Source organism: Nomascus leucogenys, chromosome 5, assembly GCF_006542625.1.
Source record: "Nomascus leucogenys isolate Asia chromosome 5, Asia_NLE_v1, whole genome shotgun sequence".
In the NCBI taxonomy this organism is placed as follows: domain Eukaryota; kingdom Metazoa; phylum Chordata; class Mammalia; order Primates; family Hylobatidae; genus Nomascus; species Nomascus leucogenys.
The window spans coordinates 121,238,583-121,256,221 of NC_044385.1; the positions used below are offsets into that span (position 1 = coordinate 121,238,583).

The following is a 17,639-nucleotide window of genomic DNA, read 5'->3' on the forward strand; positions in this document are numbered from 1 at the left end:
AGACCTTTGGAGAGAATCAGACAAATCTTCCCCAGAGGTATTTGTTTATATTCCAGGGGTAGAGTCCTTCCCTTCCTTTCTCTAGAGAAGATCTGCTTATATTCAAGAGCAAAGGCATGTTCCTCTCTCTCCAAGAGTATGAAGGGTACTTGTGCTGGTTTTCCTACATAAGCTCCAAGATTCACAATTTTAAGGTTCTTCTCTCAACACCCCTATTAAACATCACACTGAAAGTCCTAGCAAATGCAATAAGACAAGGAAAATGTATATAGATTGGGAAGGGAAAAAAACCTGTCATTGTTTGTGATAACAGAATTGTTTATGCAGAAAATCCCAAGAATCAAGGGAAAAAACTTCTGGAACTGATAAGCAATTTTAGCAATGTTACAAGATACAAAGTTAATATACAAAAGTCAACTGCTTTTCTATATACCAGCAATGAACAAACATAATTTGAAATTTAAGAAAACACACCATTTACATTAGTACCGAAAAAGAGAAATACTTAAATATAAATCTAATAAAATATGTTCCTCAACAAAATGAAAACTACAAAATTCTGAGGAAAGAAATCAAAGAACACTGAAATATATGAAGAGATATTCTATGTTCACACATAGGAAGACTCCATAGTCAAGATATCAATTCTTCCCAGATTTATCTATAGACTTAACACAATCTCAATCAAAGGCTTAGCAAGTTACTTTGTGGAGATTCTAAAGTTTAGGGAAAAAGGAAAAGATCCAGAATATCCAACACAACATTGAAGAATAAAGTCAGAGGGCTAACACTACCAGACTTGAAGTCTTACTATAAAGCTACAGTAATCAAAACAGTGTGGTATTGGAAAAATAAGAGACAAATACATCAATGGAACACAATAAAGAGCCCAGAAATAGAAAACTACCCATACTTTCTGCTCATTTTTTTTTGTAAACCTAAGACTGCTCTAAAAAAATAAAGTCCGTTAATCAAAGAAAGAAAAACCGTAACTGTTCCTTCTGACACCCTTAGTTCCTTGGAATCCCTTCCTTAAATAACCTGGCCTATCATATTATCTAAGCTACTAACTCAAATGGTTATATACTAGACCAAGTCTTCTATACTTTCAATTTCATGGTGCCACTCTCTGACCACCTCTTGATTTTTGTCTCACTCCACTGAGTACTCTGATATCAATATCCTTTGACTCCTTGGAACCTCCAATCAACTGATTCTACCATGATTTCACTGTCCTTCATTCCTTGATTTATTCACCCCTATATAGTTATTCTTTTGAATATACTCTCAACTGTCTTATTCTTCTCTTAGTTGTACTTTCTTGACAAAGTCATAGTCCTGATTAAATCTCAATCTCTGTACCTGTTCTCATGGAACTCAACATGGCTGAGTTCCATGAGTACAGGACACACACACACACACTAGCCCCCATGCTGACCGTTTTTTCATTTTAACCTCATGAATATAAATCCTAGGGGAACCTTAATTCTGTCAATTATATACATGGGTCTACTCTCTTGTCACTTAGCTGATCTTTAGCTGATTATTTCACATACTGTCCTCATATTCTCCCCTAACCTCCATGTACCTAATAATCTACTTTCTGTCTCTATGAGTTTGTTTAGTCTGGACATATCACATAAGTAAAATTATACATTATAAGGATTTTGTGTCTGGCTTCTGTCAGCACAATGTTGTCAAGGTCCATCCATGCTGTGACATATTTCAGTACTTCAATCCTTTTTACAGCCGAATAACATTCCATTGTATAAATTTACAACATTTGGCTTATTCATTTGTCAACCGATGGGTTGTTTCCATTTTCCAGCTGTTATAAACAATGCTTCTATAAACATTTGTATAAATTTTTGTTTGGACACGTTTTCAACTCTCTTGGGTATGTATCTAGGAGTGGAACTGCTGGGTCATATGTTAACTCTGTTTAACATTTTGATGACCTGTCAAACTGTTTTTGAACTTGGTACACTATTCTACATTCCAAATAGGAGTGTATCATGGTTCCATTTTCTCCATATCCTTGTCCACTCTTGTTATTGTCAATCTTTTTTATTGTAGCTATCATAGCGAGTATGAAGTGGTATCTCATTGTGGTTTTGATTTGCTATTCCTAATGACAATGGCATTGAGCTCTTTTCCTGTGTTTATTGGACATTTGTGTATCACAGAAGACATATCAATGGCTAGTAAATACATATAATGTCTATTTACATAGACATATTTCATATTTAAATGTCTATTTAAATAGACATTTCCCATTTAAATGTCTATTTAAATAGACATATTAAAATCTCTAAACACATTTAAATCTCTATTTAAAGACTTAAATGTACAACCTAAAACCAATGTATTTTTTTTTTTGAGACAGAGTTTTGTTCTTGTTGCCCAGGCTGGAGTGCAATGGCGTGATCTTGGCTCACTGCAACCTCCACCTCCTGGGTTCAAGTGATTCTCCTGCCTCAGCCTCCCAAGTAGCTGGGATTACAGGTGCCCGCCACCATGCCCAGCTAATTTTTTATATTTTTAGTAGAGACAGAGTTTCACCATGTTGGCCAGGCTGGTCTTCAACTCCTGACCTCAAGTGCCTAGGCCTCCCAAAGTGCTGGGATTACAGGCGTGAGCCACCACACCTGGCCTGTTTTGGCGATTTTAGGTCTACGGCATTCCATTTGAATTTTAGAATCAACTTCATTAATTTGTACAAGAAAGCCTAATAAATATAGGAAAATAGAGAGTAATGTTTTTATTGGAATTGCATTAAATCTAGTGATTAATTTGGGGAGAAACCACATCTTAGCAATATACAATCTTCCAACCATGAACAAGGTATATCTCTCTAAATATTCAGTTGATTTTTAATCTCTCTCAGCAGTTTTGTAGGTTTCAATCTGTAAGTCTTAAGTCTGACCACTAAGTTTTTCATTTTTAAAATGCCACAGAAATGGATATTTAATTTCAATTTTCAATTGTTATTGCTAGTATATAGAAATAGAATTGGGTTTTCATAGTGATTTTGTATTTTGCAACTTTGTGAAATGCAGTTATTAGTTCTAGCTTTTTGGTAGATTACATGAGGTTTTCTACCTAGATGATCACATTGATTGTCCCCCTTACCCGTCCAAGACAGCCAGTTTTACTTATTCCTTGCCTATCTGGATGCCTTTTATTTTTTTTCTTGCCTTGCTGTACTAGGTATCTGTCTAGTGCAATACTGAATAGGAAAGGTAAGAGTGGATATCCTTGCTGTGTTTCTGATCTTAGGGAGAAAGCATTCAGTCTTTGATTATTAAGTATGATGTTAGCTGTAGGTTTTTCACAGATGCCCTTTATCAGGATGAGGAAGTTCCCTTCCAGTTCTAGTGTGCTGAGAGTTTTAAATCAGGAATGGATACTGGAATATATCAAATGCTCTTTTGCATATATTTAGCTGATCATGTATATATATGGATATGTATTTTAGTCTTTACTATAGTGAGTTACATTGATTTTCTAATACTGAATCAATCTTGCATTCCTGGGATAAAGTTCATGTGGTCATGATTCATGATATAAGATCCTTTTTATATATTACTAAATTTGATTACTTAAAACTTTGTTAACAATTTTTACAACTTTTCTTAAGAAATGCTTGTCTATAATTTTCCTTTCTTATAATATCTTTGGTCTTGATGTCAAGGGAATGCTGCCTCATAGAATGAGTTGAAAAATATTCCCTTCTCTTCAATTTTCTGGAAGAGTTTGTGTAAAACTGGTATTATTTCTTTCTTTGAAGTCTGATAGAATTCACTACTGAAGCTATCTGGGCCTGGGGATTTAAATTACAAATTACATTTCTTCAACGGATACAGGGTTATTCAGGTTACCTATTTCATGTTCTGACTTTTGGTGGTTTGTGTCTTTTAAATAATTTGGCCGTTTCATCAAAGTTGTTGAATGTATTACCAGAAAGTTGATTCTAATAGTCCCTTGATTATTCTTTCAGTATCTGTAGAATCTGTGTGCTGTCATGTCTCACATTTCTATATTGGTAATTTGTGTCTTTTACCTTTTTTTTTCTGATCAGTCTAGATAGAGGTTCATCGGTTTTGTTGATTTTCTCAAAGAACCAGCTTTGGTTTCATTTTTAAAAATCTACAAAAATGCATCTTTCTTTTCTTTTTTTCATTTTACTGATTTCCATTCTAACCTTAATTATTCCTTTTTTCTATTTAATTTTTTATAAATTAAAAATTTTATTTTTTTAGAGCAGTTATTAGGTTCACAGCCAAATTAAGAGGAAGGCACAGAGATTTCCCATATACTCACTGTTCCCACACATGCATTACCTACTCCCCTATTATCAACACACCCCACCGAAGTGATATGTTTGTTACAATACATGAACCTACATTCACGCATTATACTCAAAGTCTACAGTTTACATTAGGCTTCTTTCTTGGTGTTGTATATTCTACGGGTTTGGACAACTGTATAATGACATGTATCTACCACTATATATTTTCCCTGCCTAAAAATTCTCTGTGCTCCACCATATTCATCACTTGCCCCCTCCCTGCCACCAAACTCTGACAACCACTTATCTTTATACTGTCTCCATAGTTTTGCTTTTTCCAGAATGTCATATAGTTAGAATAATACAGTATGTAATCTTTTCAGATTGGCTTCTTTCACTTAGTTATTATACATTTAAAGTCCTTCTTTGTCTTTTCACAGCTTAATAGCTCATTTCTTTTTAACTCTGAATAATATTCTATGGTCTGGATGTATGCGTTTCTTAACCGATTCACCTACTAAAAGACATCTTGGTTGGCTGCATATTTTGGCAATTATAAATAAAGGTGTTATAAATATCTATGTGCAGGTTTTTATGTAGCCGTAAGTTTTCACTTTGAGTAAATTCCAAAAATTACAATGGCTGAATCGTATGGTAAGAGTTTGTTTAGTTTTGTAAGAAACTGTCAAATTGTCTTCCAAAGTGACTATACCATTTTGTACTCTTCTCAGCAATGAACGCAAGTTCCTCTTGCTCCACATCTTCACTAGCCTTTGGTGGTGTCAGTATTCTGGATTTTGGCCTTCCTAATAGGTGTGTGGTGGTATCTTACTGTTGTTTAATTTGTGTATCCCTTATGATATATGATGTGGAGCATCTGCTCATATGCTTATATGTCATCTGTATATGTTCTTTGGTGAGGTGTCTGTTAAGGTCTTTGGTCCATTTCTAAATATGGTTTGTTTTCTGATTGTTGAGTCTTTAGAGTTCTTTGCATTTTTTTGGATAACACTCCTTTATCAGATGCATCTTTTAAAAATATATTTTTGCCAAAAAAACTTTTCTTTCTCGTGTTATTGTCTTTTGCAGAGCAGAAGTTTTTAATTTCAGTGAAGTCCAGCTTTTCAATTACTTTTCATGGATCATGACTTTGGTGTTATATCTAAAAAGTCATTGACATACCCAAGGCCATCTAGGTTTTCTCCTAAATTATCTTCCAGGAGTTTTGCATTTTGTGTTTTACATTCAAGTCTATAAACCATTTTGAGTTAATTTTTCTGAAGGCTGTAAGATCTGTGTCTAGATTCATTTTTTTCTTATGAGATGTTCAGTTGTTCCAGTGGCATTTGTTGAAAATACTATCTTTGCTCTATTTTTGTTCCTCTGTCAAAGATTGGGTGACTATATTAATGTGGGTTTATTTCTGGGCTCTCTATTGTTCCATTGATCTATTTTTCTATTTTTTGCCAACATACTTTCTTACTATAGCTTTACAGTGAAATAAGTCTGGTATTGCTAGTCTTCTGACTTTCTTCTTTTTCAATATTGTGTTGGTTATTCCAGGTCTTTTCCTTTTCTATATAAACTTTAAAATCAGTAGGTTGACAATCATAAAACAACTTGTTAGAACTTTGATTGGAATTGTGTGGAATCTATAAATTGATCTGGGAAGAATTTATCAATTTAGTCTTGAGCAATTTAGTCCTCCTATCCATAAACAGGGAATACCTCTTCATGTATTTCAGTGTTCTTGAACTTCTTTCATTAGAATTTTACAGTTTTCCTCATGTAGAGAAACATTTATTAGATTTATACTTAAATATTATTTTGGTGCTAATTTAAATGATACTGTGTTTTTAAATTCCACTTGTTTATTGTTGGAATACAGAAAAATGACTTTTTGTCATATAGATTATATTCTTAAATCTGTATCAGGCAAAGATCCCTACACAAATGATATTATTAAAAACAAAATACAACCCTAAAAATGTATATTATAAACATAAGGGAATAATATTAATATACTTAAAAAAATTTATCTTATGGCCAGGTGCGGTGGCTCATGCCTATAATCCCAGCACTTTGGGAGGCTGAGGCAGGCGGATCACGAATTCAGGAGATCGAGACCATCCTGGCTAACATGGTGAAACCCAGTCTCTACTAAAAAATACAAAAAGTTAGCTGGGCGTGGTGGCGGGCGCCTGTAGTCCCAGCTACTCAGGAGGCTGAGGCAGGAGAATGGCATGAACCCAGGAGGCAGAGCTTGCAGTGAGCCGAGATAGCACCACTGCACTCCAGCCTGGGCGACAGAGCGAGACTCTGTCTCAAAAAAAAAAAAAATTATCTTATGCAAAATAGCATTTAATTTTTTATAAATAACTTTCATTATACTTATTCTTTATTTCAGACACCTGATCTAAGCCCACAGACTTTGTAATCAGTCTTTTGCTCCAGGTTAATTAATTAAACTTTTATTTTTGGTTCAGGGGTACATGTGCAAGTTTGCTATATAGGTAAATTGAATGTCATGGAGGTTTAGTGTACAAATTATTTTGTCACCCAGGTAGTAAGCACAGTACCTGATACGTAGTAAAAATGACTAACTTTTATATATTAATCTTTTATATATTAATTTATACTTTTATATATTAATTATATATTAACCTTTGACCTTGCTATAATCCCTTATTGGTACACTGTTTTTTGGGTTTTTTTGGTCATTTTTTTGGATTGTCTAGGCATTTGCAAATAAAGGCAGTTTTATTTCTTCCTTCCCAATTTGTATACCTTTTATTTCCTTTTCTTGTCTTATTGCATTAGCCAAGACCTTACTTTGGTTTTAACTGTTCTTTTTTCCCTAGTTTCTAGGTAGAAGATGAGGTTGAGACCTTTTTTCTTTTCTAAAGGAAGTTCTTAGTGCTATAAATTTATTTCTAATAACTATTTTAGCTGCTTATGAATATATTCCAACCATAGGCTACTTTTCTTTCTGTACAAACTGAATAATGAGGTACATGAATGTAGAAAGAAACATAGTCTATAGTTGGAGTATATTCATAAGAAGTGGTGAATGGCTTGACCAATTGGTCAGAGGCCAAGAAATAGAAAGATAGGAAGATTAAGGCCAAGAAATTCTGGGGTAGAGGCTTCTGGATGAGCCTATGGGAGTGGCATAAACTGTCAGGATCTTTGGATACTTCATGTTAAACAGCCACCAGAAAGCATTCAACACAGAATCAGCACTAAATAACAAGGCAGTCAAAATTATGTGGTTTGTGGAAGTCTGCTAGCCTTGATCATAGGCTACTCCAATGACACAATGGGCACATGAATGGAGTAGACATGCTGGCAGAGATGGAGACTATGTACAGGCCCAACCACATGAGCTCCTACTTACCCAGGCTCATCTAGCTCTTAGAGCTGCCAACAGCAGACGTAAACACTGAGCTTCTAATATAGCACTTATACTTTGCAAAGACCAATCAGCTGTTTGATGGTAATTTGGCTACACTAGATGTCCTTTATATAGATTCTTCTGGATTGACCTATACACATATTCTACGTATGGGTTTGCCTTTCTTGCTCACAGAAACTTAGCACCATTACCCAAGGATTTATAGTTATCTACTGACAAAGGATTCTATATAATATTGTATTAGACCAGGAAAAGAGTTGTCTCACCCAAGGTCACCCCCTTACCTGGGGCAGCCCATATCCAATGACTGGTTGATATGAAGGAATAAAGACTTGCCCAAACCTGTGAAAACTATGAAGGACCATCTCAGCTCCAGAGCTCCCTGTGGGGTCAGTCAACTGAGGTCTTAATTGAATTTGTAAAGTTTCCCCAATTCCATTTCCTTCGTTCCTCCACAGTTGTTGGTCCTGAGAGTACTTCCTAATAAACTTCCTAATTTCCATGTTAGAATTAGGTGGCTTCCTGAGTAATCCAACCTGTAACAGGCAGCTAAGTGGTATTTGCTGATGGAGGGAATGGTGGAAGAGGAACAGAACTTGAGTTCTTGACTTTTTAACTTGAGATAAGTTTTAGGCATTAATGTGGCAATGCCAGTGGAGTTAATATAGGAGTTGGGAATTCAAGGGAAAGCTAAGAGCCAGAGATAACATTTGGGAACTATTAACAGAAAGATATAAATTGAAACCATGATTGGCTGCAAGACCGCCACTAGAGATGGTATGGAGTGAGAAGTGGGTCAAGGCAGAGATGTAGAGAATAGCAACATTTAAAGGAAAAGTAGAGAAAAAGTAGTTCACCAATAAAATTGTGGTGGGAAAGCCAGGGATGTCAAAGAAGAACGAGCAAGGTCTGACATGGAAGCCAATAGAGAGTAAAGAGAGTGTTAAGAAAGGAGAGGATGAAAACATCCATGCTGCAAAGAGGCACATAAAAACAAACAAGAAGTGCTCACTACACATTTTTAGCTAAGAAAAAAGATATTTTGATTTTACTGAGAAATGTTAAGTGGATTGGAGGAAGTGGGAGCCAAACTACATTTGAGTAAGGACAATCATCCCCAAAACGTGGTAATGTAGTACTGGGAGAACACCTCGGACAGTTCCTGAACTGCTTGAAAAATGAATCCTTTCTTCAGTTGTCCATAGGCAGATAACAGGCAACTTCATAGACTTTCATTCATATGTAAGACTAAGAATTCCTTATAAATACATTGGTAAAATTATTAAGAACTACCAAAAATATATTCATAATTGAAATCTGGCATGTTATTGAGGGTTATTGAGGACCCTAAGTCAGTTTTCTACTAACTGGCAATAGTGAAGAGACCCTATTTTATATGTAAACACATATATATTTGAAGATCTCCCAATTTTCAAGAATGATTAAAAAAATCAATTCCTTACCAGTGTGGTCTTGAATAACTCATTCATATTTTGACATATAATTCCCACTTACTAGATAAACAAAGGGACTAAGCTTTCTACATTATCTGGAGCCTCTGTTAACTCTTTTCCTTCATTTTTACTTTATTCCCCCCATCTTTATCCCAACCATACTGACTTTCTTGCTATTCCTCAAACATGGAAGGCCCACTCCCACCTTGGGATATTTGCATCAGATATTCTCTTTGGCCTGCATCTGCGTCAGCTTTTATGCCTCCATCTAAAATTCACTCAAAAGTCATCTTCATAGGGACATATGGCCACCCAATTTATACCTGGAAGCCCCAACAGCCCCTATTCACTATTCTGAACTCTCTATCATGCTTTCATGTTTTTTTCTCCAAAACATTTATCTTTAAATATTATTTTTAAATTTTATTTTTCTACTAGAATGAAAATATGAGCTAAAGAAATCTTGTTTTTGTTTTCTGATGTCTGAAGTCTTAGGAGAATATCTGGCACATAGCAGGTATTCAGCAGATGAATGAATGAATAAACATGCATGGTTGTGATAAAAATAAGAAAAAAGAGTCTTTCGCTTCTGCTAAAAGACTACAGAGTCTTGCTTCTGCTTAAATTATCTAAAATGTTTCAGATGCAATAATGAGGAAATTGATAGGATATTAGGAAAATAGTGCTTGTGAGGTGAAAGGAAATGTTAAGGCAATATCAGGGTGGGGGTGCACTGGATGAAGGGAGTTTGTCTTAAAGACAGAGAGAGAGAGTTCAGCACGTTTACACAATGATAGAAGAGAGTAAGAAAAAAGAGGGTGATATGGTTTGGCTGTGTCCCCACCTAAATCTCATCATAAATGGTAATTCCCATAATCCCCACCTGTTGTGGGAGGGACCAGGTAGACATAATTGACTCATGGGGATGGTTTCCCCCATCCTGTTCTCTTGACAGTGAGTGGGTTCTCATGAGATCTGATGGTTTTAAGAGGGGCTTCCCCCTTCACTGGGCACCCATTCTCTCTCCTGCCACCATGTGAAGAAGGACGTGTTTGCTTCCCCTTCTGCGATGATTGTAAGTAAGTTTTCTGAGGCCTCCCCAGCCATGCAGAACTGTGAGTCAATTAAACCTCTTTTCTTTATAAATTACCCAGTCTTGGGTATATCTTTATTAGCAGTGAGAATGGACTAATACAGAGGGTAACTAAAACAGGGCATAAAGTAGAAAGAAGAGGTTTGAGAATGGAAAAGTGAGGATAAAATACTATTAGTTTTGAAAATGTTGAGCTTGAGGTGAAAAAATTATGTATAAGTAGAGATATCCAATAGATAATTACATAAACAGCAGTAAATTGAGAAAAAAGCTCAAAATATAAGACTTTAAAGTTTATGAGCACCGAGTTGGAACAGTCTATGTACACACACTCAAAATTATTCTGTTAACATTTTACTTACCTGATCTAGGTTTGAAAGACTGTTTGGATCTTGACTGAGAGCTTGGTACTGGCTCCTGAGCCTGTCACCTGCTCCAATTCTCCTGAACTTCTTGAGATCCACTACATATAAAGCACTGCAAAAATGAATTACTTCTTGATAGCCTACGTTGTTTACGTAGCTTTAGTTTTACTTTCCTCCAATGAATGTCTACAGTGACGGTATTAACTACAGATATCCTAGGATCTAATAACAATTAATCCTTTCATAAACTTGCTCCTAATATCTAATACTGTTTCCCAGGAGTTTTAAGTTTGTTTTAATTTTGGTAGAACCCATAATCTTTTAGGGTCACCCCAAGCTTTTCCAAGTTGTCATGAAACTCAGGCTTTGAAGATATAATCTTAATTTTATTTCATAAACCAAGTTTAAATCTTCTGGAGTAGTTAGGAGCCATATTACTTGGGTTTAACTCCTAGCTCAGTTATGTACTAGCAGGGTAAGCCTGGGCAAATTACATAAATGCTGTATGCCTCAGTTTCCACATCTACAAAATGGAGATAATAACAGTATCTCAAAAGAGTGTCATAAAGATTTTATGACTTAATATACGTAAAGGCTTACAAGAGTGACTGGCATGAAATGAACACTATGTAATTGGTTGCTTTTATTGTATAATTTTTTAAGAAAACTGAAACTTGTAATTGAATACATTATTTATTTACTAAATGGTAAGGGTCTGACTTTTCTTACCTGATATGGTATTTCCGTCTTAAAAGATGTGATGCCCAGTATCCTGTTTTCCAGAAACGATATCCATCCATTTCCCTGCGGCTATCACAAAATGGAGTATACCCATAAGGAGCTCCATCCAGATCGAAATCTCGAAGTTCTTTTAGATCATGTCTCACAATCTAAATAATTAAAATAGACTGTCTGATAACGACTATAAAATAACATAAGCCCTTTTTTATGGGAATCTCCAATCATTATTACTCTACTACAGAAATCCAAAGAGCTGTATTTTCCTCACAGTACTTTCATGTAATATGAATTTACTGAATTTAACATTTATTCCTCTTGTCCTTACAGGTTAAAGGTAAACTAAAATTTATATTCCTAGTCTTTAAGACAGTGGTCTTACTCATCAACAAGAATATTTTGTTATGTCCTTTATAAACAAGTCATTTTATGAATCAGACATTTGGGGAAGGGGTTAAATATTATATAAGTGCAGAGCTCTTAGTTTCTCAAAGTATAAATAACAAAATCATTCCATGCCAAATCTCCATTATTGTATATCGGCAAATGTTAAGTTTGAATCATAAAGAAAAATCTCCCAATTATTCTAAATAGCTTGAATAAAATGATATCAATGTTATTTTTTAATACACTCACGCCTTCTAGAACAATATTAGTGTACACGTTGAAAGAAAGGTAGGAGAAAGAATCATATTAGATATTATGTGTGGGGCTCAGATGGGAGGATTGCTTGAGGCCAGAAGTTTGAGACCAGCCTGGGCAACACAGTGAGACCCTGTCTGTACAAAAAAAAAAAATTAGCCAGGCGTGGTGGTGTGCATCTGGAGTTCCAGCTCCTAGGATGCTGAGGTGGGAGGATGGCTCGAACGCAGGAGTCTCAGGCTACAGCAAGCTATGACTGTGCCACTGCACTCCAGCCTGGATGACAGAGTGAGACCCTGTCTCTTAAAAAAAAAAAGTGTGTTTAGAAATGCTATTTTCTTAGTTTTCATTGTAATGTTTCATATTTATCAATTTGGAATAGAGTACAAAAATAATAATAGCTTAGAATATGAGTACATTCTAAAAAGGACTTGAAAATATACTTTTTGTTCCACATAAATTCTAACTTATCCATTTAATTTATATTTTCATGTACATATTACTTTTTTCTTAGAAATTCTGTGTATTTTCAATTTTTTTTCCCACTAATGATTCAAAAGCAATGCAAGGAGGGAAAAAGGAAAAGTCATAATTTTTGGACATAAATTTTGAAAGCAGAGGGCCTTGGGTTTTTTTGGCCAAATTTATTTGCTTTTATTTTTAGAGACAGGGTCTCACTCTGTCACTCAGGCTGGAGTGCAGTGGCATGATTATATCTCACTGTGACCTCTAATTCCTGGGCTCAAACTTTCCTCCCCACCTCAGCCTCCAAAAGTGCTGAGACTACAGGCATAAGTTGGCCAAATTTAAAATGCTCTTTTCCTTAAGTGATAGAGTGATGAGAATTTGGTTATTGGTTGAATGCGAAAGAATGCTGTTGAAGGTGGAAGAATAAGAGTTGTATGTAACTGCTAGCTTTTCTAGCAAGAAGAAATTCCTAATTTTAAACAAATATCAGCTCATAATTTACAGGAATTCATTTAACTACTCTTACTATGACTAATATAAGTATCTGTTTTAGTTCTCAAACGTAAAAAACTACTACTTAGGAGAGAAAACTTCCATGTCCTAAATAATAAATGGTACTTCTTACAATACCTTCAATTTTCCCCTGGAATTCTGACTTTTTGTTTTTAAAGATACTTTGCTTATATATCACAATCATATCTTAAGCACTGTAATGAAGATAATAAACATGAGCAACATGAATTAATTTCTATATTGACAGAAGTGTAAAAATGTTTGTGTATTACTAAAAATAGTAGTTAATCTTATTACCTGGTCAGCATCAACAAAAATGATTTTGTCCACTGCTAGTGGGAAAAGAACATCAAGGAAAAGAATTTTGTAACCCCAAATAATCCTTTGTCTTTCAGTCTGTTGACGAAGCCAACGGGGCCACCTATATTGAACTAGTTCATATTGGAATCCATACTCTTTAGCCATGTGAGGAATTACTTCCTAAAAACACACACACAAAATCAACCAATATGTTCAAGAGAAAGTAGTTTTGTTTTAGAGAAAAAAATAACATTAAAAAGGTAAAGTTTCCTATAAATTGTTATAAACGAATAGGCAAGATGTCTAAATACTACTTCTATAACATACTTATTAATGAGAGACATTAAAATGCTAACAAATATGAAAACACAAGTAAAAATAAAACTATATAATTTAATGTCACTAAAAATAAGTGCACTATATTATTTAACAAACTTATTAATGGAAGATAAATGTTCCCATACTTTTATTGTTAACATCCGACTTGAGAAAACTGACTTAAAAAAAAGCCTCTGGATCTTGGAACACCTACATATCAAATAGTTCATGTATATGTCAACAGGTTGGTTGGTCAGAGATGTAAAGATGAAGAGAGGATACAAAAAACACAAAATAAGTTCTAAGCTGATAAATTAGATTCTATACAGGAGCTTCATGTTTGAGATATATCATTATTTAATTCAAGGATTAAAAATACAAAGTAGTGATTATGGTCTGAATATTTCATATCTGACTCAGTATCTTACAGGATTAGAAGTAGCTTATTCCCTTTTTAAAGCAGAAGCAGTTAATGAAATATACTGTGGGCTAAATTTAGTTCAAGAGCTCAAATATTGAGAGAGAGAATGAAAAAGGAATTGGAAAAGATGAATTAATAAATATAGAATTTGCGTTTTACCACTTGATTCTTACTTGAAACTAGTTTCTGGTTATATGTTTAATTTTTTTCTCTGACTTTGTAAGAACAATGTAGATTTAAAATATGTTTTTTTTTAAATGCAAGAAGCACCAATTTTATCTGTGAAATCTTGAAATTAGGGGTACAACAGCTGCCAGGAGTCAGTTTTGGTTTCAAAATAAAATAAAACATTCAGATAAAATAAAAAGAATATTTTTTCTTCATTAAATATGTGTTCAAATATTCACTGAAACAGGCACTGTTCTAGGATCTAAGGGTATATTAGTGAACAAAAGAAATACAAATTATGACCTTCATTAGGCTTATATTTTAGAGGAAGTAGGTAGAAATAAACTATTGTTATCTACAGAAAAAAGTGCTATGAAGAAAAATTAAAAGGGAGAGGGAATTATAGTTTGCATAGTGCTGTCAGAAAAGAATTATGCCTAAGTTTAATGTATAATTTTAGCAAATATTTGAATGAAGAGAGGAGGTATGACTTTTCTAAACTGGTAGCTAGCGGCTTCTGTATCTGGCTGCTGGTTTACACAGATGTTTGAGTTTGTAAAAATCCAAAGCTAAATTTCATGATTTGTGCACTTTTCTGAGTGTATGTTATATTTCACTAAGAAGTTTTCAAAAGAAAAAATTTTTAAGAAAGAAACACATCACAAAAAGAAGGAAAATACTACTTCAGATACAGTATTTCTTTTGGCCATGCAGTGGAACAAGACTTTCTAATCCAGACATAGCACTATTGTTCTGGTGAATAATATATTTTCCTGCTAAGAGAATCTTTAGATTTTTCTATCTCAGTTTATTTGGGTTAAATACTCCCTTATTCAGTGTCTGACTACTAGGAAAACATGTTAAAAATTAGTAGAAAAACAGTATAACTTCTTATCTATACTTATGGGTTCTTTTTCTGTTTTTTTTTTTTTTTTTCTACTGTCAAATGAGCATAGGAGGAGACACTGTTGGTGGTGGAGGGCAAATGGGCTGTTACATAAGGTTAAGCACCTGAGGTCTGAATGCCTGGGTTCAAATCTCAGCTGTGTTTCTAATTAGCTGTTTCATCTCAGGCCTATGCTATAAAGGATGATTCTTGCTCAAAGAAAGGTATGGCCCTTCACCCTATCTCCCAGGAAATATCCTCTACCCTGGCCCTTCACCCTATCTCCCAGGAAATATTCTCTACCCTTGGAATTTCCTGCCTAGTAAGAATGTCTACGTTTACCTGCAGATCTTGGACCACACTAGATATTTTATGCTAATGATGTTATTTGTAGTGAGGACCTTGGGCCACAAAGCATCAGTTCAACATCTGAAGGGCTTAGAGGCTAAGATTAGCCATGCAGGCTGTTAGCCAAGTCCATACAGCTGACCCTCAATAAAAACTCTGCACCCCAAAGTTTGAATGAGCTTCCCTGGTTGGCAGTACTCTATGAGTACCCTCACACACTGTTGCTGGAAGAAATAAGTGCTATCCACTGCGAGGGGATTCACTGGGAGAGGACAATTGTTAACTTTGTGTCTGGTCTCCCTGGACCCTACCCTAAGCATCTCCTCCTTCTGCTGATTTTATTTGTGTCCTTTTGCTATAAAAACTGTAACTGTGAGGACAGCTGTTTTTTGGAGTTATATAAATCCTTATAGTAAGTTATTGAATCCAAAAGTGGTCTCAGGTACCTCTCAACTGCGCAAGCTAGTTATGTAACTTTTGAATCTTGGTTTTCTTATCACGTGGGATTGTTATGAAAAACAATTGAATAACATCAGTTAAACACTTGGCATCATGCCTAGAAATATTAAGGAATAAAAGCATGCTTGGCTAGTTTTACTTCTGTCCCACTGCTTTTGGTCTAGAAAAAAAAAAACTCATTTGAAATGCTGTTGAATGAGACACCAAATTGCTGTGGAGACACTAAATTTCATGGAATTTGATTATGCTGTAGGGAGAATAGGAAGAAACACAGTATACTTTGTAGCAGGAGTATAGGGCTGAGTAAAGGGTAATAGCTGTTGATCACCTGAAATCTTCTCAATATAAAATGCCTCAGGTCATGGTGCCCAGCCATCAATGCACTACACAGACGAAAGAGCTTTTTCGTTTCAGTACTGTAAAACTGTTTTCCATGCTATAGGTATAGTCTTTGTATTTTCTTGATACTACTACTGTTTCTGCCTATCTTTGCAAAAATGACAGAAGCCATTTCTTTTAATTGAAAATCTGTATATATTTTCCATTGCCAAATTGTATTTAATTACTCATTATCATGAAAAACTACTAGTCATTCTGATTTTGATTTTACTTAAAAATATACAGTCTTCTACTGTCCTCTCTTTGAACATCTCTAAATAAAAATTGCACAGAATTTTTCTTAAGCTACATAAAAATACTAAATACCATTTTTTCAAAAAGCTCATTCTGAAAAGAGAAATGTCACATAAACTTACAATGATACAAATAATTTACTATTCAAACATTAACCATTCTACAATAAAAGCTATGTACTTACTTTAAATGTCGGTGAGAGATAATTTTTTAGCAACCAGAATTTCACTGGTGTTTTGGTGTTACGCAAAACAGAAAGCATCATAATTCTGTATAAAAGAATATTAAACCCAATATACATTAACAGTAACAGGAGTTCATATGTATTTTTAAACCTTGAAGTGTTTTTAAAATTTAATTTTAATTTTTTAAATTTTACTTTAAGTTCTGGGATACATGTGCAGAACATACAGGTTTGTTACATAGGTCTTTTAAAGGCTTTTAAATAATTGAAGCTATGAATTAGAAGGTTTTCACAATGAAAATGTGAAGAAATAAACTAAAATATGGTTTATCAAGTATGTAATGTGTAAGGATGAATACATATGCATCATGGTAGCTTCATCGGGGCGCAGTTGTCTATGACTGTGTGATTAATATTAAGTCTACAAACCCTGAAGAGCTGAATGATCTATCTATATTGACAAATTCACTGGATGGGTCACTTGGTTTGCTAACCTAAACCTCCTAATGGAAAGGATACAAATGAATCTGAAGTTCCATTTTAATGTATCAGTGCTACAATTCAAATATTTTTGAGTTATTCTCTGTGACCTTTCTATATAAACTGTTTAAAAATAGCCTTTGGTACTTGGCAATATGCATTTCTCCCCTCATTCCCTTCCTTTTTATAAAACAAGGTTTTCTTCACTGGAAAAGGATAATTTACTATAGTAAATTATATATATATATAGTAAATATTGTATATATAAAATACTGTAAATATATATATATATCGTGTGTGTGTGTATGTATGTGTATATATATATATATATATATATATATATATATATATACTTACCTATCCAAAATGTCTATTTGCTAGCTTTGAAGAAAACCAATATTCCAAATCAAGCCAAACTCATGAAATTTCATATTTATATATACTTACCTCATAATTTTAAGTA

General features: G+C 34.3%; 1 protein-coding gene across 1 annotated transcript in view; it reads right to left on the bottom strand.

The window, feature by feature from the left end:
* LOC100592830 (UDP-glucose:glycoprotein glucosyltransferase 2) overlaps window positions 1-17,639 on the bottom strand; it is a 254,403-nt gene that overhangs the window by 42,035 nt on the left and 194,729 nt on the right. Inside the window, exons 33-36 of the mRNA XM_030813564.1 lie at window positions 16,697-16,781; window positions 13,277-13,459; window positions 11,348-11,508; window positions 10,616-10,730 (exon numbers count right to left, since the gene is read on the bottom strand). Coding sequence (XP_030669424.1) covers window positions 10,616-10,730; window positions 11,348-11,508; window positions 13,277-13,459; window positions 16,697-16,781 — 544 coding nt within the window. The remainder of the gene's footprint in view (window positions 1-10,615; window positions 10,731-11,347; window positions 11,509-13,276; window positions 13,460-16,696; window positions 16,782-17,639) is intronic.